The sequence below is a fragment of the Thermobia domestica genome, chromosome 1 (assembly GCF_964235325.1).
Source record: "Thermobia domestica chromosome 1, izTheDome1.hap1.1, whole genome shotgun sequence".
NCBI lineage: Eukaryota > Metazoa > Arthropoda > Insecta > Zygentoma > Lepismatidae > Thermobia > Thermobia domestica.
The window spans coordinates 59,609,273-59,631,545 of record NC_137454.1 but is presented as its reverse complement, the minus strand read 5'-3'; the positions used below and the strand labels follow the sequence as shown (position 1 = coordinate 59,631,545).

At 34.8% G+C, this 22,273-nt stretch overlaps 1 protein-coding gene across 7 annotated transcripts in view; it reads left to right on the top strand.

Moving 5' to 3' along the window:
- The window catches only part of LOC145685135 (uncharacterized), a 263,787-nt gene that overhangs the window by 201,242 nt on the left and 40,272 nt on the right, over window positions 1–22,273 (top strand). For all 7 annotated transcript variants that reach the window (XM_081757494.1, XM_081757490.1, XM_081757488.1 and 4 more), the window contains one exon: window positions 17,276–21,211. In XM_081757494.1, the coding sequence (XP_081613620.1) occupies window positions 17,388–21,211 (3,824 nt within the window). In that variant the 5' untranslated portion in view covers window positions 17,276–17,387. The remainder of the gene's footprint in view (window positions 1–17,275; window positions 21,212–22,273) is intronic.

Here is a 22,273-nt window from a genome sequence, read left to right as displayed (position 1 = left end):
ATGGATAGTACAGGAACGTACACAGGGGGATGTGTCCTGGTGGTCCGAATCTCCCCCGAAATCTCAACCTTTCTGTAAATTTAGTGTAATTTTACGGGTGATTTTGCAAATTTTAATATAATTTATACCCAATTTGAATTTGTACCCCCCGAAAAGCTTTGGATATCTCCAAAATAAATTGCTGCGTACGTGTCTGATACAGTGTCAAAGGAATTGACCCTTCCATAGACTTGTTGTAAGCTTAATTACCGGGCAACATAATTACTCACGTTGTTCTTTCCTCCCTGCTGTCACAGCCCTCGAAGGACTGTAGCGAATCAGCCAGATGAATTTTAGTTACATTATGTGTGCTCAGCACATCAATTTCGATCATTCTTGTTTCTAGTTTTTGAGACACTGGAATTCCCTATCTGTTAATTCAAATAGGTTGTTCCTCAGTTGCGTCACGATAACGAGTCAACACTGTCCCTCACGAGAAGACGAACAAAAATTATCTGGCACAAAACTCCGAAGAGCTTAAGTCGACCAGCCGTATATGTGTATATGGTCAGCACATCATGAATCGTGTCGCCATTGTAGCTGGTTTTATCTGCCCGAATTTACTATTTCTTCCCGGTAGCTCCTCAATTATTCTCACCACGTTTAATGCAAACACCATCCGTTTTCCATCATCCAACAAGTACTGACATGCGATCGTATTGAAACATTGGACCAATAAAGCTAGGGCGTTGGTATTTAGTATTTATTGACTCCGTTTTCAAAGCTAAAGCCGTATGTTTGTGTCTCGAAGGTTCAGTTCATAGATGTATACAGGATGTTAATGAACTATGCTAACGAACTGTACGAGATGATTCCTAACATCAAAATGAGAAAAAAGTTCATATGAACCTGTGGGCAAAAGTTCACAGTTTCAGAGCTAGGGCCGTCCGAGCGTAAAGTGGCGGTCCATATCAGCGTAAAGGAAGTTACAATCCATCCAAAAATGCATATTTGAGCAATGTTCAATGTGGGCGCAAGGGATTCCCTATAGGACATAATTCCCAAGTTATGTTTTGAACAGAATTCTCGGATATGCTCTGATTTAAAGCTCACTCCAGAGTAGACAAATGTAAGCCTTGATAACAGTGATCATAATGCGTTGGTGGGAAGGCGGAAATGTTAGAGAGACTGCCAGTTTCATGGTTCCTCGTGTTTGCAATAACGCTTACTGTGATGTATTGCTTCACGCTTATACGCAAAATATACCGTGAAACTTTCCGTTGAAGACTTTGTGTTTATGTCGTAGCTAGAGAACTGGTCGGAAACGCATTCCAGTCTTTCGTAAAAGATATCAAGTCGCGCAGTCTCCCGCTTTCTCCATGTTAATTTAAAATAATAATGCTATTCTTTATATATATATATATATATATATATATATATATATATATATATATATATATATATATATATATATATAAAATAAACTTCCGTCCCTGAATTATGTGCGTCGTTTCTCCCATTAAAATATATATGTAACTAAGCTATTTGTTCTCACTTCACCCTATTTCTTGAATAGCTGCTAGATCTAACATATTTCTCTGTATTTTCGCGAAGTATTCAAAGCTTCTCTGCTGTACATACTCTAACCTAATTTATTTCTAGGTTATATCTACTACTACTACTGCTTTATATCTAGTAATTATTCCTCCTGGGAGACCCAAACGGGAGTTGAGGGATGTTTTCCTCCGAAATATTTTACTACAAGGATCCATAGAACTGTTTTATTTGTGTGTTCCTTCTTGTTTGTATATGCCATTTTATTTTATGTGAGGTAGAATTGACAATTCTACGCCCAACATCCAATCTGAACTGAGGACTACACCTACTTTGATCAGCTGTCAAAGTCTGAAGGAAGGAATATTCAAGTGTACTTATCTTCTTTACATTTGCCACCGGTGGGCGCTCCTTAGTACCGTGTAGGACAATGTGTGGAACTTAGGTTATAGTATTACACTATGCATTCTTTGAACAAGTTGAACTGGTAAGCAAAGTAAAACCGAGCCAAATGGTATTCCAAATAAATATTTAGAATTCTTAAGAAAATGTTGAACACATTGGAATTCTACATTCCAAGATTTATTTGATATTCTCACTCTCTGTCCTCGTATTTTTTTTTTCTTTTTAGTTAAACGCATAGTCTGAAGCTAACGTATATTTAGAGATATCTTTCAATAATATGATAATGATTTGCGAAAACAATAAGCTGCACTGAATCAGCAAGTGGTTTATGGTTCAACTAAGCAGAATAATGTCACTAGAAAGTGTCCTAGAGTTGAAAGCTAAACTTCTAAAGGTTAAACCAATATGATTCTTGCGTCATCCTTCAGTAAAGACATCTTTCAAACGAAAATGGAAATTAACTGGTAAACTGTTAGAATAGAAACGAGCTATTATGTTGTTTGGTGAATCATGACTAAGAGCAACCAGGACCACCGAACTACTGATGAATGGGGTTTATGTCTCATCAGTAAAAGTAGATGAGGAATAATAAATATAGAGAAAATAAAATAGTCTGATGAAATGAGGTAAAAATCGGATAAAACGTGCACATGATCTGGGATGAAACATATAATTTTTCATTACTGCTTGTGGAAGGACTTTGAAGAATAGGGATGAATGATAATTAAAACGAAGCGGTCAGTGTCAAAAATTTTAAAAAATGGGGGGGGGGGGAGAACAAGAACAGATAACTAGTTTTCGATACCTCTGTAGTATTATTTATGATGATATGAAGTGTGAACGTGAAATAAAAGCAAGGGTAGGAATGGCGAAAGAAGAATTTATAAGCGGCTTCCGCTAACCTCTTCGTCTTCACGTACGATCTCTCTGTTTTGATATCGTCCATTAGTTGTAGTCTCCTTCACCCTTTTCTTTCTTTCCTGCCACCATAACCTCTAAAACGTCCCTCATGATACAACTCCTTGTTAGTCAGGAGAGGCTTTAGGATTTTAATTTTGGATTGGCCCGCTCCCTCGCGTATGGACACATATATTGATTATGACAGTAGGAAATTACTTTTACAGTAGTGATTGATGTTATTTGTTAATTATCTACCATTAATATTGTAAAATATTGTAAAAATATTGTAAAATATATTTACTCTTTATTGTATCTTTTAGTATATATATATATATATATATATATATATATATATATATATATATATATATATATATATATATATATATATATATTTCTAAATTTTTGGGTAGGCCCGCGCATACCAGGCTTACCCGCTAAAGCTGCCACTGTCTTAGTCAATGTCTCAACCAGTTTCTCTTCCTCTTCTTAATAATATCTAAAGTCGTTCTTTTCTCTCACCATTTCTAACACCCCCTCATTCGTTTACCGCTCGACCCCAACTAATTTTCCCCATTCTTCTCCATACCCACATTTCGGAAGCTTTCAGTCGTTTTTCATCATTTTTGCGTAATGTCCATGTTTTTGACCCATACAGCACAATACTCCACATGAAGCACTTTACGAATCTTTTTCTTAACTCTGTTCAAAGTCCCACAAAATAGTATTTTCTTCCTTCTAAAAGGTTCTTTCGCCATTCTTATTATGCTTGCTTTTATTTCACGTTCATATTATATATCATCACTGATAATACTACCCGGCTATCGAAAACTAGTCAACTGTTCTATTTTCTTGGGTATAAAACTAAAAAATTTCGTTTCGTTTTCCAGGTATTCCCAGTTTGCTTTGCAGTGAAAGCTCATATTAAAAGTGACGAATGAAACTGTCTAGGTAAATTTTTTAAAGAAGAAATTGCGTAACGTAAGTTTGGAAAAATCCCTAGTGGATCTAAATGCATTCTGATTCCGGTATCAAACTTCGATGTCTGTAGGCGATGTCATTGCTACCGGATTATACCTGTATACAGTGGCGGATCCAAGGGGAGGGCTATAGGGGCTATAGCCCCCCTTGACGCTCAAGTTTACACTGGATAAAATGGGCTTCAATCCTGCTTTACACTGGATGGAACGGCAAAATATAGTTTAGCCCATCCCTTGATCATATCCTGGATCCGCCCCTGCCTGTATATGCTATTAGCTACAGGTATAAGAAAATAGCTTCATAATTATTGTACAAACTGAAATAAGACAGGTAAAACGAAAGGCGTTCCACACGAATTGCAACATTATTATCGAAGTCTATCAGTCGATGACGAACTCAGCTCCTTATCAAGGCTTGCTTTGCTTTGTCTGTCTAGAGGGTGGATAGACATTCCGTGAAACAATGTAACGCCTACATCCTTTCTAGTGCCTCGAAGTTTATCTCATACGTCAGGAAGGAAAAACAGATCAGTTTCTAAAGAAAGAAAGGAAAAAAATATATATTTCTTCTGTTCACTTCTGTTGACTCTCAAGGTAAATGCCAATCAACAAAATTCTTTTGTCATTCTTCATACGAATCTATCAAATGATTTCTTCATTCCATAGATCAGAAAGCAAACCTTTGTGGTGTTTAAAATGTTTCAAGAATTTGTAATCAAATTGTTAGTATGGTATCACAGAAACAAATTCTCGTTGATGGGAAAACCAAACATGTTACGCGCAGAAACAAGTAGGAAAATTCCAGTGACGAGCAAGCTTGCCTTCAGTCCATATGATTACTGGTTCGATTCCCGGTGGGGATCAATATCGTTTTCGGTGTTGTTCCAGCGTCATGCAGACGAATAGGAAGCTACTGTAACGGAGTGTGGATCAATAAAGTCAAATAGGAGGGCGTTGAATCAGTGTGCAGAACTGACTCAGCAGCGTAGACATATGTTTTGTTACAGTAAGGGAGGAGTAAGGTGATGAGATATTGTTCTTAGTAATAGGAATCTTCGGATCTTTGGGTAGGGATTGCCCTCTTGATTGTCCATTTTCTGCATACTTTACAAGGTTTAAGTATGCCTAACCAAACAGGTTAGAGCACTTCACGAATTGAACACATTTTTGAGGAGTTTGGTTTACCAAAACTAATTTACGTACAGTATTTACTCTGTCCGTGTGCCGGGAGGTACAAAATCTGAAGAACTACTTGAGGGACTACCATTAATTTTGGCCAGGGTGTAGAGAGTCAGAAGTTAGGAATCAAGATCGTTGATCGGGATGATCCATTCAGTTGATCCCAAGATGTGAGCAATCAAAAATCAATTCTGTATGTATTCCTAGGGGAATAATTATGGATATCATCCTTGCTTGGTAGACTACCGACAGTGCTTTTGAGATTTGCGGGCTAGTATAATACTCAGTCACTAAAATGAAACTAAATGACTCAACTAAACTTCTTCACGTGGTATACATTGCACACTGATACTAGTTTACATTGGATTAGGAATCTAGAGTTGCACTGGTATGATCAGTAACAGAGGTGGATCTAGAAGGTAAAACCAGGGGGGGGGGCAACCAGAACCCAGACAATAATCGGTGTATCATGGGTTTACTATAAACCTTCAAAAATATATAAATATTAGCTTCAATTATTTTTGTCATCCAAAAAAACTGGAGGGCCTAGGCCCTCAGCCCCAGGCTAGATTTGCCTCTGATTAGTGAAGGATCTATTTACCAACCAAATGATCCGTGTTTGGTCTCCGATAGAGACGGGATGTATTTCCCATTCTAACTCCCTTCCAAAGCTACTTAGGAGTTCACTCAGCATCTATAAAATGGGTACCAGGGTTAAGGCGGTTTTGACTATGTCATCTGTGAAGAAAATGTAGAGTCCTACCTCGACATCGCGTGTTTCAAAAGCGGGGGTGGGAAGGATTCTTTACCGTTTACTCCAGGAATCTACTAACTTTGAGAGAAATGGTTATATCTGTTAACATGTAATACTCGGCATTGTTTACTGAAAAATGTCATATTTCTTCATTCTTGCAAAGAGAAACAACGTTCTCTCTTCAATGAATAAACATTTCGTTTGTAAATTACTTACCATGAACTCGATTGTTTGCTTAAGTTTAGCGCCGTGAAAGTGAGTGAACGTTCCGCAAAACTGAGTTACATTTTACAATTCTATTTTGATAAACGCGTAAATGTTGTATAAGTCCGTGGAGAAATTTTTACTGTTATGCGCAATATACGCTATCAAAAGCAGCAGCCAAAAGATGGTTTATTTGCATTCGTTCTGCAAATTTCAATTAGCAATATGCTCCTCACAGTGAATGACCGATCACAGATAAAGTGGATGATATTCTGGTAAAAGTGAGCAAGAACAACATGTAAACAGTCATAATATTGCCCATGATCTAAACAGCCATCACCAAATAGTGTATCGTAAACCATTTGGAGAAAGCTGGTTAAAAATGGGGATTCGCAACCCCTTGGTCTTATGCAACCACCCTTATTTTAATTAATTTCTGGTTGCAGCATGTATTAGGATATTTTTCTTAGAAATGCAGGGTTCCTCTGCTGTACTTCCGCAACGATTTTTATAGAGATACTTGGTGAGTACTTCAAATTATATGCTCGTAGCCAAACTGCCTCTCTAAAAATTATTGCGTGAGTACCTTAGGATTCTGAAACATCTATTTTTGGATAGTGCACACATTAGTTCCTAAGTGAAGTCTTGACCTGACTACGGTAGTTCCCATAGTTTTGGCAGCCTTCAAATTTCGTTTTTTCAAGTTTTGGCAGCATATAACTCCGAAAGGAAGCATTTGTGCACCCAGGTTGGTCTATATTTTTTGTCTTATCTTGGTGTCAAGAATCACCTCCCAAACGTTGTCGGTGTTGTTTTGAAACACCCTATATATTGATATATATGGTTTTAATTCGAAACTTTTGTAGAAATTTAAAATGATTTTTTAAATTTGATTGAACTTGATAATTTTCCAATTTTTTTACAGTGATTTCTTAACGATATCTTATCACTATCATGATAAAAATGATACTTTAGAAGCCTACGATTGGTGTGATTTACGCAACAGGTTTCCCAAATCGCACTATATGAAGCCAAAATCGCACCGACATTTGAATATATGCAAACTTTACAGTAATGCATATGGGTAACACAAATTATCATTTCCATGGAATATCACATTCGTTTATTCATGCTATATTAAGATGAGGTATAATACATCTTTAAAGAGAAAAATACTGCAATGTAAATAACCGAGCACAGAAATAACATCTTAGAATTAAGCTAAGTAGAAATGCTTGTTCAATGTAGAAATGCTTGTGCAATAGTAAACCAATCTTGTTCATTGATTTCAAAAGCCACGTTTGAAACACTGCGAATATGTAGCTGGGAGCATCTTGATTTGGATGTATCTAATTTTCGAATACACTTTTTGGTGTCAAGGTTTGGTTTCCTTAAAAGCGCATGCAGATCTAGCTGACGGTTCAGAAAGATTAGGTCTCTCCACACGTTTGGATACTCTTGATTGCCTTTGCCGTTATTCTTCAAGATGTTTTTTGTAAGGACTTGATGAGAGTACTTCTGTTCTTTGTGGTTGCATGTTGATAGTTCTATTTCCTCCTGGTATTGGGCTGGGCAGCGTCACTTCATTTTCTATATATTTTTTCAAAGCACGATTCATAGACTCCGGAGACCATTTTCCATATTTCCATGTGCCCATCTTGTGTGAATTGTAAAGAGAAAGAAACCAGGAAAAACAATTCATCACGGGAGCCAAAATCTCACTGGTGCGATTTCGGACACACGGTAGTAGTGCGATTTGGGAAACTACATCATTTTTAAAAAAATATTCTTTACATACCTCACAAATTGAAAAAACAATAACTTGAGTTTGTTACTATAATATTAATGGTATTTTGTTTGTTACTACTTATTGAAACATAAGCTAATTATCTTACCTTAATCCCCGTTTCTACTGTGAAATACCCCAAAAATTAGTAAAAAATAATCCAATTATATTGTACTGCAACCACACACACACACACACACACAACTTACTGAACGTCGTCACTTGACTTTGTAATTATGGAAATATGCTTAAGTACTTAATTTAACTACCAGATGGCTTGTTAGTACTCCGGTTCTTTTTAAACTAGGGGTGGTGCGATTCAGCCGGTTCGCACCGGTTCGGGCAAACCGGTTGTTAAAATATTTCGAGTTCGTAGAACCGTTTGTTATACCGAGATAAACCTGCATATATATATATATATATATATATATATATATATATATATATATATATATATATAGAGAGAGAGAGAGAGAGAGAGAGAGAGAGAGAGAGAGAGAGAGAGGGGAAACATTAATTTTATTAGTTTTACAAAGAGAAAGAAGAAAGCTTTAGCAGTTACTTACCTGCGTAGACTAAAATAATACTACCTTCTGAAAAAAAAGTTACACAATTCATGTTCACCAATATTTTAAGTGTCCATAGGACGGAGGTTATGACTGAAAATATACATAGTGAGATTTTTTTGGTTCTGGGGAAAACACTAACATGTTACCTCTTAACAGTAGCACTTGCTTCTAATATTATTCAATTGTTCCTGCTTTTCAATACCTTCCCCCAAATCTGGACGGATCCTTGATTAAAATGTATTGTTCTTGTGTTAATTTTAATTTTTTATACATATTTTTTTTATAAGTTGCTCATTACTTTGAACTAATTTTCTTTTGAACTCATTTAAATTTTATGAGAAAATTAGTTTACTTCTTAAAAGTAGAGGGGAAAACAAAACAGGACGGATGGGTTTATATTCTCATTCGTCTCAATTTCATTCTCAAATTTCCCTGACACTGGTAAGAATGATATTTCTCGACTAGAATTCCGGAAAAGTATTCCAGCACTTGTCATATTATGATACTGTCGATAGCATACCATTGTGGTTTTTCTTTAATTTGGCACTCATTGTTGTAACACAGTGGTTCTGAAAATGAAATCCGCAGGTCCAATCTAAGGTATCCGCAACACATTTTCCATTTATTTAAGTGCTAATTGTAACACACACGTATATATAGTTAAATATTGCTGTCCCAATTCGTTTAAAATTACTTTAGTGTCCACCAAAACTTACCACGATAATTATTTTAATAAATTAAACTATTTTTTATTCTTTGAACTTTGTATTTCCTTAATACTTGCCATTCATTTCGTAGAAATTAAAAATACACTTCAAACAACTATGGCTTCCTCACTTATTATATCTTTAGCAGCATAAATAAAACAAGCTTAAACAAGTCTGGCCACAAGATTTGTTATCATAAGGTACCGGTCTATTATCCGTGTTGCCCTATAACTAAATATACATAAACGTTATCGTTGCATAATATAAAATGGTTTATAAAACAAAATCCGAACAGAATTAGAATCATTGAAAAATGTTCTTACCCTCGCCAACGTTATAATTAAATTGTCTGTTGGTCTCCGCTTTCTTTTCAGGATTAAAAAATGTGCGATTTTCGGTTCACAATTTATGACAAGTAGGCTACTAGTATTTTTTTTAATTCCTTCTATTTTCTTGTTCAAAATGTTGAATATTAGAAATACGGTTGTCATATTTCCAAATTGAAATTTAGTAACGCTTCATGAGGCTGATGTGGGAGGAGGATATGCACAAACGGTCCTTATATATATATATATATATATATATATATATATATATATATATATATATATATATATATATATATATATATATATATATATGTAAGCCCAGTATAATAATGTGGAAATTAAATATCAATAATAACAATACATTAATAAACGGTAAAAATCGGGACATTTAAAGTCCCGACAGACCCATGTCGGGTGGCAACCCTAATTAGAAATCGACTTTTAATTTATCGCAATTAGTATTGTGGCCACTAAAATAACAGGTATTGGTGTTCAATTAATTGCGTACTTCACAATTTAATTAATAATTTATGTGTGCAACTTGGCTGTGAAGCATTGCATTTGAAGACGTCTTTATTTAAGCAGGAATTGTTGAACCAGAATAATCGGAATGGTTTTTCATTCTTGTCAACGGAAGTACCAAGTTTTCAGTTTTATTTGGCAACTTCCGTAGGTTTAGCTTAGAATAAAATATTTTTCTACTATCCTTTTATTTTTTTGTGTATCCATGTGATAAGAATGTGTTGCAGAGTTGCCAACTTCAGAGAACAAAATTATCGATTTTCGTCTTTAAAATTATCGTATATTACAAAAACTATCGTTATGCACGTGATAGTTGTTGGGACATGTATAATATTACTAGTAATAGCAATAATATAATCAACTTATCGAGTAATCTTCAGTTTCGAACTTCAAATCGCGTCACTGTCCTCACCATTTCTTAAATTCTTATTAACTGAACAACAACATCAATATTTCCACTCCCTCGTAATTGAATTTAAAGAATGGATACAGGGTTGCCATTTGTCAATTCTGAAATCGTTATTGATTTATTTTACCGTGAATGACTATTAAAAATCCCACTATGTGTTTTATAATTATTTAATGCACATCTACAATTTATTTGCACATTCAAAACCTGCAGAAAAAAAAGTGTGGTTCTAAAATTATCGTATATTCACCTATTATCGCAAGGGCATTGTCTATATAGCATTAAGGCTTAAATTGTCGTATATCACAATAAATCATCGTATGGTTGGCAAGCCTGAAAGTTGATTTTACCTTAAATTACAAGTAGTATGTGCGTCACGGTTAGGGCAATGTGTGTTACTTAGGAAAAGACAAATAGTAGTACATACAATGTACTACATAGAGGGCCATCTGGCACAAGGGGTTGTTGCTTAGGAGCTTCACAATTCTAGATACTTCAAGCTAATCAATGTGAAATCATGCATTGTCAGTTCTAGTATATAAAGTTTCGTTTTGTGTTGTTTTGTCATCATTTTACAACATTACGTATTTTCAACGAACTTAAAAAGTTCGATACTGAGTTCTTCGTGTGTGTGTTGTTTGCGAATTTTTCAATTTTGAGCCCACCATTCGATAGAGCATCAAAAACTATCCTAAAGAAGTGATAAAAATTTTCGCGTCAGTCTTACCGTTCCCGAGATGGTGACCAAAAAAGTTCCAATTTCGAGAGATTTAAGGAGCCATATCTTGGGAACTGTAAGTCATAGAGATATCATATTGTTGTTGATCAATACCTAAGAGGATGGTGAACATTTTGGTACCAAATAGTAACCGGTGGCCACTATCCAACTGTTCACAGTTCCCCAGATATTGGCCAAAAAAATCGGATTTCGGGAGATTTAAGAAGCCATATCTCGGGAACCGTAAGTCATAGAGAAAATATATTATGGGAATTTTTGCGAGAAACAGAAGTGCGGACAAAAAGATTTACATGTAGGAACAATCACAGTTATCCTTCCCTCTCCATCCTTTTTAAGTTCGTTCTGGCAATGCTCTTGGAGCATTCTCAACTGGTTATTTATGCATTTATGAATTTTATATTTTTCTTTGTTTTTTCTTGTCAGCGCTACAGTATTTAGTCGTCAAGAAGACATTTTGTATATCGTTTGAGTACAATAGTATTAAGACTCTTCCAACCGTAGTTGGATTTCCATTCGCTTGTTTTCTTGCGACAAATATGTAAGAATCGATCTGGGTTCATAAGGAGTGAGTGACGTATGCTAGCTATTCTTTCAAGGCTTGTGCAGCCCAGTTCCTGTTATTGTTCTTGATAGTAAGTCCTTGTTTAAATTAGCTTTAACTGTTCACTTGATGTTACTCTCCTGTGTTTAAGGAATTGTAATATTAAGCAAGACAATGTTTTTAAGTAGGTTGTACTTCGTTAAAGTGAGTGATAATATGCTTGTGAAATGAAGAAATCTCTCTTAAAACTATGCAGATGTTTACTTTGTTTGGGGCGTGTCCTTGACGTTCTGATTAGATCCGTATGTTACGTTGCGTGATGCGTATAACAACCACGTTATTTTATGTATGAGCACCACAAAGAACTAGATTCAGTGCTTCTTGAGATTAAGACCACAAACAACGAGAAACTCACAGTATACGTATATTCTTCAATAATATACAGTTTTCAAAATGGCATGGTAAATTCACTATTGTAAAGTCCTTTACGCTTTATACCACTTCAAGATAAATTAGTAATTAATAAGTAAACATGGTTACGCTGCAGAAAGATCTCGTTTCATTTGCCCATTTCTTTACTGTGAAATGTATATTTTTTATATATATTTTCTTACTTGTTTTAAGCAATCTAGTTACGTTATTGCTGCTAAATAGGGCTACTTGAACAATTTGATGGGATTTGCAAAAAAAAAAAAAAAAAAAAAAAAAAAAAAAAAAAAAAAACCTGGTTTTATTATTTTACTTTTTGCATCCAAAAATCACATAGAAATAATAATAATAATATAGAAATTTCTGGTGCTACAGTTCGCGATGGCCTTACATGACACGTTCAGTGGGTAGTAGTGAGTGATCAGCTCGTTGAAAGGGACATAGTTCAAATATTCTTGGCTTTTTATACTGGAACCCACTACCTTTTAATTCAGATCGCTTACCAGTTGCCACATAATACTGGATCAACAACAATATTTATTATTTCTGCATTTACTTGAACAATAAATTTGTTTAACAATGTAATAAGAACAAATAATGAAATATACGTATTAGTTATTATGTCTAGTCATGCAGTATTGCCATTAAGAATAGAGTGAAGTAAGTAAAGTCTTTGCTTCATAAGCCCTATTTCCTTTAATATCCTTCTAACAACTACTCTCACTTCTATCTGTATTCTTACCGAATTTCCATAAACAGTCACTTCTGCATTAGCGCTGATCCTCCAAAATTTGTTTGAGTTCTCAGTCTTTATATTAAAATATTCATTGATATACAGTATTTTTAGACGATATCCGATAACGGAACACACACATATCTGAACGCCTCCCTTCCCCCAAACTACAGAAATTGACTCCGCTGCACTTCTAACATTTTCAGTTCTTTTTTTTTTTTTCTTTAATGTTTTAAGGTTGCTGACTAAACGATTAATTAAATCAAATGGCTTCTTTTGAAAGAAACCAGAAACACCCGTAGAATGTTTTTTTTTTCCAAAGAAGTAAGGAAGGCCCACACTATAAACGAAATCGCGAATTTACGAATCGCTGTCTTCATGCATAGCAATTATCATTGATGTACAATACATAACTTTATAAAATATAATAAATATATTAAATAATGTAGTGGGTGACTAAGCAAATCTAATATATTTTGACATGTATTTCGAGAAACCGAACCCCTTTCGAAAATCCAGGGCCCCCCACTGCAGGCGCCCATGAAATGAACCATGTGCGAAATAAATGTGCTGTCGTGACAGAAGGCTGATTTGTTTTAGGTAAAATTTGTATCTTATTTTCTTTTTTCTTTTTCTGAAAAAAACTATTCAACTTGGTTGCTTGAAGGTGAAGGTCCCTTTTCAGTTCCAAGACTACATGAGACGGGATCAATTGTTTAAATGGAGGATCCAAACCAGTACTTGAGTTTTTGTCCGAAGGAAGTACCAGCACTGAAAATCGAAACCGGGATGATGTGCACAGAAAGCTCTCGTGTTAGCTACTCGGCATATTCAAGATGTTATTTCCACTGACATGAGATTCTATTGTAGATATCAGTAATTGGGTGCGCATAATGATAACCATACTATGGGCTGGAATAACAGATTGACGGAACAGTAATATATTATTTTTGTTCCAGTGACATATGCAGAATTTCATAAAAGGAGGCAATTCAAGCATTCAGTCGTATATTACTTCAGGACAAACGTAATTTTTGTATATACTGTTAATATACATATTAATATAGTAAATGTTTATTTTTCTATAATATCTTGTCCAAGGAGGGTTAAAACTCTGAAACTCCCTTCCTTACATACGCTGCTGTTTTTATTTGTTTGCTTTGTAGCATCTCATTTGAGCTCCATGGCTTATGAGAAATGAGCTTTCAATTTGATGTTAGATTCTAACGCTCTGAGCTGCTCCTACAAAGAATATAATAGCGTAGTGAGAATAGATACTTTGCAGTACAGAGGGTGATAATTATGATTTAAAGAGGTTTTATTTTAGTGCTTATTGTTAATAGATTTAACAGTCAATTTAACGGAAACGTTTTGTCAATCCTAGATAATCAGCTAAATGACCTGCAAAATGATACCTACAGATTTTCTTAGGTAAAAATAATCTCTATTTTAGTAAACGCATATAAAAGGTTTAGCATATTAATTATTTCAACTTTTGTAAACGTTTGAATGTTTAATTAAAAAAAAAAAAAAACATATTGAAGTTTTTATAAACCAGTGGTACCCAACCTTATTTACTTGGCGACCCCCTTCGTAAACCATTCACACATCATGCTCCCTGCTTTCCGCTCGTTGGCCATATGTGTTTATCTGATACTGTCTGCTATTTCAGATGTAGCATTCAATTCTCAGCTCTTCAATATAATAATAATAATAATAATAATAATAATAATAATAATAATAATAATAATAATAATAATAATAATACCGGTAATAATAATAATAATAATAATAATAATAATAATAATAATAATAATAGTAATAATAGCAGAAGAGCAAAACGATTGCAAAAAATACAGAAGTGTAAAAATAATAGTATTGTAGAAGCTTTAAAAAAAAATAGGGTACATAGAGTATCACACAAGGTACATAGAGTATCAGAAAGCATATGACTCAGTACCACATTCCTGAATTTTCCTCCGCTCAAAAATGTATGAAATAAACGAGAAATTGGTACACTTCTTACAAAATAACGTGAGCAGATGGCATACAACATTAAATTTGAAGGACAACCAGCCAGAACTTGAGATATAAGGTATAAAAATTAGAAAAAGAATATTCCAAGGAGATAGCTTAAGCCCGTTCTTATTCTGTTTAGAACTCAACGCAAATTACTGGGCAACACGAACTATGGATTTAACATAGAACCAAACAAACAGATTTAAAAAATATCGCACCTAATGTTACGAATGATAACAGATTGTACGGAAAACCATTTACAGTAAAGAGTAAATCACGCGAAAAATACATTTATGAATTAATGTGTATGCGTTTATATTAAAGATTAAGAATATTCACTTATTTTCGTCTAATTGTTTATATTAACTTGTATCTCTTCAATATTCTGAGGTTTGCATATTAGTGTTACGCGAAACGTATATTTATGGATGAATGGGATATGGATGGCCACCGTTAAAGTCACAATTCACTTTTATTCAAGAGGTGTCGTGTGGAATAACGTACTATCCTCTAACATTATAATATTATGAGGTCCACTAGCATGATTCAAGTAACACGAACTTGTCAGTGTGTGCCAATACGGAATCTAATCCGTGGCTTTGAGACTAAAGACGTCCAATTATTTACAAAACATCACAGTAATAGAAGTATCAGTTATCAGAATATGACTATCAGAACATTATTGTGAAAAGTGATTTCCCTTCAATCACGTTAGCTAGGTGAAATTGTGGCTGTATAGTGTTATATTTTGAAGATATTTCGGCCAACTTTTCATTGCCTGAGAGAACTCCACAAATTGCACATGATTGCTTTCATTAAATATAATAATAATAATAATAATAATAATAATAATAATAATAATAATAATAATAATAATAATAATAATAAACAACCAGTGACTCTCAGGTGTGTGAGACACACATTATTAATGTATAATAAATGGGCAAATGGGCAAATTGCTTGGAATTTAAAGATTGATCTCAGTTAGATCTCTTTTCTGTACGAAATGATTTGATACTACTTCTTCGGGGTCGTGGGTTAAATGGAGCTTAGCAGTTGTAATAATGACGTGAATCTTCTTGAAATGAAATGAAAATTGCAGTTTTACGCAATGGTGTCATTGAGCCAGTTCGCCGAAACCGGTTCTTAAATTTTCTCAGGTTCCCAGAACCAGTTATTAAAATTGTACCATAATTTCTAAATCCCATACTTACGAAAGAAAATTAATCCTGTAATACTATTTTTGAAAATTAATATTCAAAATATCAATATAAAGATGTTATATGACGTAATCTTAATTACCATTACTATTATTGTTGGATAAACAATGGTTGACTTAAAGTATGTTACTTCAACAAATTTCTTAGGTCTTCATATAAGTAAATACTCTTACCTGGGATACCCACATAATCCCACGTTGGCACAAAAACTTAATAAGGTTTTCTGTGCCTTGAAAGTTGTTAAAAATATTTTGGATATAAATAGCTGTGGAAGCATTTATTTTGGTATTTTTTAATCTTTCTTAATGTACGGCATTATCTTCTGGGGAAATGATTCAAGAAGTAAATTAATTTTCCGTATTAAAAAAAAAAAAAGTATTAGCCAATGCGAGAGTAGACGAACCATGTAAAAAAAATACTTTTTATAAGACTACAAATATTACCACTGCCATGTCTTTATGTGTTACAATTATTAATTTTCACGCGCCAGAATCTTAATACATTCTTTGCCAATAAAGGAAAGTTTCACTGCCATAATACTAGATATAGGGATAATCTCCACATTCAAAATCACTGTACAGCATTGTTTCAAAACGGTCCCATATACTTAGGTCCAACATTATATAATAACCTCCCTAAAGATATTCGTAACATTGAGTCAACGAATGTATTTAAGTCAGTTACAAAGAAGTATCTATTGGACAATTGTTTTTATTCAGTAGATGAACATTGTCTGCTAAATGCAGCTTGTAGATTGTATAGTGTAATTTTGTCTCTTATAAAATGTCTCATATTCTGTTTCGTTATTGTTTTTTAGTATGTAATAACTATTTCTTTGTATCTATTTATTGACGTGTCCGATTCATACGCTCGTCTTCCTTCGAGCTTTATGTATGACTATGGATGAAAATGAAATGAAATGAAATAATAGTACTATACTGATCACACAACCGGTTGTTAAATACTAATCATAGAACTGGTTGTTAAATGATTTGAATGAGATAAATGGTTTTACATCCTACAATTATGTCCTTTAAGCTAAAGAACACGGGTGATTCGTGACAGTGAATATCTCAAGTACTCTAATCTACAGCTGAAATATTCTAATTAGTTATGCGTGATTTTACTTATTGTCGTCTCTTTTAGCCTAACGGGCATAATCGTGGGACTTTAAGCTCAAATATTTCATTTCATTTCAAAATACTCAAATCTATATGTTATGTTAGAGTTTATATTAACAATTTGTGTTCACTATTTGTAAATATCAAGAAAATTAATAGTGGTATAATGTTCTGGTATTTTTTTCTTTTGTTGCAGGCGAACTCTTGATGAAAACCAAAGTCCAAGTTACGTTTGTAACACTCAACAAGATGCCTCCCAGTCTTCCGTGTTTTGAGTAGAAGTTGTAACAAGTAACCCATCACCAAAGATGTCTGCAGTGAGAAGAGTAGTGAGAAGAAATTCGAGAGAGGGTAAAGGAAGTGCAGATTCCTCTCTCAATCTTGTTCAAAAGACTGACTATGCAGTAGCTGATGAAATTAGTTCGAAAAATACGTTAGAAGTCTCAGTGAAGAATGGTATTGATGAAGATCCGAATGAAAATGGTGATGCTGGAGAGAAACTACTAGTCGAGAAGCAAGACACAGAATCGAAAGATCATGATTTGCCACAGTGTAAAGTTAAGAGGAATTACAATTGTAATGTTTGTGATTATTACACTCAGAATCCGCGTTTGTTCTTGTATCATCAGAAGGATATCCATCATGAAAGAATAAAAGTATACGAGTGCCCTCACTGTCTATACGCATCAAAACACAGTCAAAAGCTACAGCGACATGTCCACATGGTACACGTGTCGAAGAACTTTAAAACGTCTAAAGCGAGAACAAATACAAGAAAGGTTGTAAGAAAATCTTTACAAGTTCTACCAAGCAAAACAAATGCCACAAAAGCCGTTGAGAAAGTTATCAACAAAGAGAAGCCAGCTGTTGTAGCCAGGGAAAAGAAAAAGGTCCACAGTGTGCCGCCACCTCTTGTTCCTGTACAAAATATTCTTCCACAGACAACAGAGGTATCAGAAGTGAAAGAAGAAGAAGAAGAAGAAAAGAAAATTGATGAGTCTGACACTGCCAAAGAATCAGAACCTGTTAAGGGGAGGAAATTCAATATTGCTCACAGTATGAAGTCACTTTTGGTAAGGGAATCAAATGAATTCAAGTGTTCAGTGTGTTATTTTACAAGTAGAAGTAAAATACTAGTTCAGCGACATGAACACATTGCACATTTGAAGAAGAAGTTCTTTCGTTGTAGTAAATGTAATTATGTGACTCATATGAAAGCTCGATACACAAAACATGTAAAATATCACTCCATGCCAATGATAAAGTGTGATATGTGTGATTTCAGAACTCCATACAAATGGAATTTAGATAGACATTTTAAAAATCACACCGGTGATGGCTCATACAGATGCACAATGTGCAATTTCACTGCCGATATCAAACAGTCACTTACAGTACATGTTCAAAATCACCACTTGTCTCCAAACAAATCCAAGAAACGTAGGAATAAAGTGGGAGCTAGCGACACCAGTGGTACAAACGAAATAGATCAAGAAGAAATGGAGTTACTGAGAATGGAAAGAGAAGAGAACTGTGCGGATCAAGAAGGTGATGGTTCAACGTTTGAAGTTTCGAATTTTGAACTTAGTGGATCTGGAGATAATGGAGAGAAAGATAAACCGTTAAGTATGAATGGCAATTCGCCAAAGAAAACTCCCAAAATTAAAATGACACTTAAGAAAATGAAATCAAGCAAACCTAGCAATTTCCAGGATCAGCACGAGAGGCATAATTTTCAAACAGATTTTATTCATCCTGACGACATAATACACAAAAATGGGAATATCTATATTAAGAATTTAAAATGTAATTTTTGCAACTATAAAGCAGTCTGGGAAGCAGATATTCTGAGACACGAAACCAAAGCGCATGGGATTGAGCATCCTAGTCCTACAAAGCCAAAGAAGTTTCCTAGGCCTGTCCCAAACCTCATACCTATTCAGAATGTTTCTGAAGGAAAGGGGTCTGTGCCAATATTAAAAGTACCTCACTTCCGAAGAAGATTATCACAAACATATCAGGGTGAAAGCAAAGATAATTCATTGCAACCTTCAACTATTATAAGTGAAGCAGATATGAAAGAAATATGTGCTAAATCGAAAAACAGCTCTTTGAAAGATTTTGCTTCTCTCGTGGGAGCGTCAGAAGCGTTTGACGCATCTTCTGAATCAGACAAAATCGACAGTATGTGTACAGAACAAGAATCAGAAATAAATGAGAAGGAAGTACAAGTCAATGAAAAAGATGGGTTAAAACAAGAGAAGTCTACAAAGGCGAAATCACGCAGTACGTCATCTTTCAAGAAGAAGAATGCTTCATTTTTTGACAAATTAAAGGAAAAACTTGTTAAGACTGATAGGTCAAATTTAGTATGTTGCGAATGCGGTCATGAATCAAAATGTCTGTCGGAGTTTGTAAGACATCAGAAATTCCATAAAAATATAAATCAGAATATCAACAGAAAAAGCTTATCGTCAACAAGATGTCAGTACTGTAGACAGAGATGTAAAACAAGTGCAGATCTTATTGTACATCTACAGACGTGTGAAGAGATGCAAAAGAAATGTGAATCTGATTTGACAGAACATGAACAGTTAGAAGTTGATGGGTCAGATATAATGGAAGAACAAAGTCATGAAAACGCCAGTTCAGCTGTTGAAGAATCTGTGGATGATGAAGGAAAGGATAAGAGGGAACCTCATCCAATGGAGAATAAAGTATTTGTGTGGAACAGCTGTGCGCAAGTCGACACCCAAAATAAAACTGAAGGTGAAGGGGCGGGTCAACCACAAGAAGCAGATTCAGAACTTCCTGATGACGTGCATTCCGTATTATCAGTTGGAGAAGAGAGCCAAGATAATTCTGTTAGAAGTAAATCTCCAAGTGATAGCAGTCTTGTTGGAATTGAGACAGCTCCTGGGATCGGCGCTATTACCAATAAATCTGAGCCAGAGCAAACCGTACAAGTTGATGTAAAAGGTCCTTCGTCTGTTAAAAAAGTTTTTAAATGTCCAGATTGTTCATTTTGGGCAACAACCGCTTCTCGGTTTCATGTGCATATTGTTGGACATTTGAATAAAAAACCTTTTGAGTGTTCACTTTGTGCTTACCGTTCCAATTGGCGATGGGATATCACAAAACATATAAAATTGAAATCAGTAAGAGATACGTCGCATTTGAAAGCACGAGTATTGATGACCGATGAAACTGGACGAAGAAATTATTCCAAGTACAACAAGTTCCTTACGATGATGCAGGTTCATGACTCAGATCTTCCAAATTCAAAAATTACTGAAAGTAACAATGGAAACGGAAAGAAATCCAAGTCGTCGAAACCACCATCTCCTTCACCTAGTCAAGAAACGGAAAATGTTCCTTCAACAACGTCCTCTGTGACATCATCATCAACTCCATCAACAGAAGTTATTCCAGTACCAGTGGCTTCCAGTACGCCTGTCTCAAATTTCCCATTACCACCTCGCCTTACCCGGGCACCAAATCCTGTTTCTTCAGAGTCTTCTGTTCAGCAATTAGTTACGCCTATCCCGCTGCGACCTCCACCACCATTACGAGCAGCTCAACATGTTCTATCTCGATTAGGGAATAGAATAAACTCAGTTGTAAACACACAAGAGACTACCACTACCAGTACAATACCATCAATAGGCGTCTACAGCTCCTCTCCAAACATAGAGTACACAAGTTCATTGTTGCAAGAAAGGTTGCAGCAGCGCAGTGTTGTTGTTCCACCAAACAGAAACTTCCTCTCAGGTGGAGAAGTAATGGGAATGTCACTGCAAGATCAATATCAGTATCCACCTCCTCCGCCTTATCCCAGTGGTTCAACAGAAAGACATGAACAGCCTTTACCTGAGCTTTCGTCATTGAGACCACGCCAATCACTCAAGAGGCCTGCGAGAATGTTGTACGATGAAGGAAAAATATACGAGCACGAAGTAGGGCTGAGAAAGAAAGCAGCTTTAGCAGAAATGAAGACTGCGGCAGTCACGTCAACTTCTACGCCTGTAGTTTCTAGTCAAGAGACGAAAACTCCTACATCACCATCAGGAGCAACAGCAGCAACAACGGAAGGAAAGAAGACAATGTTCAAATGCAAAAAGTGTAATTACAGGTGAGTTAAGTTGAATTATTATTTTTTTCTAGTGTTATATATCAATTATATTTGTAGCTTGTTGCCAAACGAGAGTAACTTCTCCGGGAGAATGACACATCAAAAATGTTATCTTCGTACGTATAGGGATCAATATTGATACGGACTGCTGTGACATAGTATTGCAATTAACATTGCAAGTCTATTCTTCACATCATCGTCCCTTAAACCTAGATTAGTTCTATGCGTAAAATTAATGTGCAGCCGTCATGTTTTTGCTCACCCCCTTCTCCCCATTAATCCCCATATATGCTCTTATTCGCTGCCGTGAATTAATTAGTAATAGGGTTAAAATGTTTATGTCGCTCTGTGTCTATAGTACCGTATTTAAATTTTAATTATATGGTTGATTAACTATTTAAACCAATTAATGACTGTACACTTATGTCCAAAATTATTGTGACATGTCTATAAATATGTTGTTGTAGGAATATAATTTGATAACAAATTCGCCCGGTATTTCGTATAATATTAGTATGTGTATAACCGACAAACACATGTATGTGGCATGTTTGTGTCAAAAGAGCAGTAAATAACAATAAAACGAAAATAAAATCTTCTAGTCTATTTAGCAACATTTTGTTTTTTACTCATTCTAATTTTAGTATTTATAATTCTTTTCCTATGAAATTTACAACAAATATACATTTCCCTATTATACACATAGTGTCAGTATTAAAAGTACCCTGCAAAATCATTATCAAATTATTCTTTTACAGAAGACAGTTATAGATATGCGACAATCATTTTGCACATGAGTGTATCTAAATTTTCGTGATGAGTTTGAAGACAGGAGGCTACTTTCTCGTCCTTTTCCTACAGGGATTTTTTTTTTTTATTTTATTTTATTTATTTATTTATTTATTTATTTTTTTTAATCTTTGATGTGAATCCAACTTCGTGTCCTATTGATTTAGAGGAACTCTTGTTAGATTCCTCAGTGTAAAGAAATAAAACCAAAAACAAGAATTAAATTACCTAGAGGATTTCTCACCTAATACTTAATCTGCTTCACATCTAATA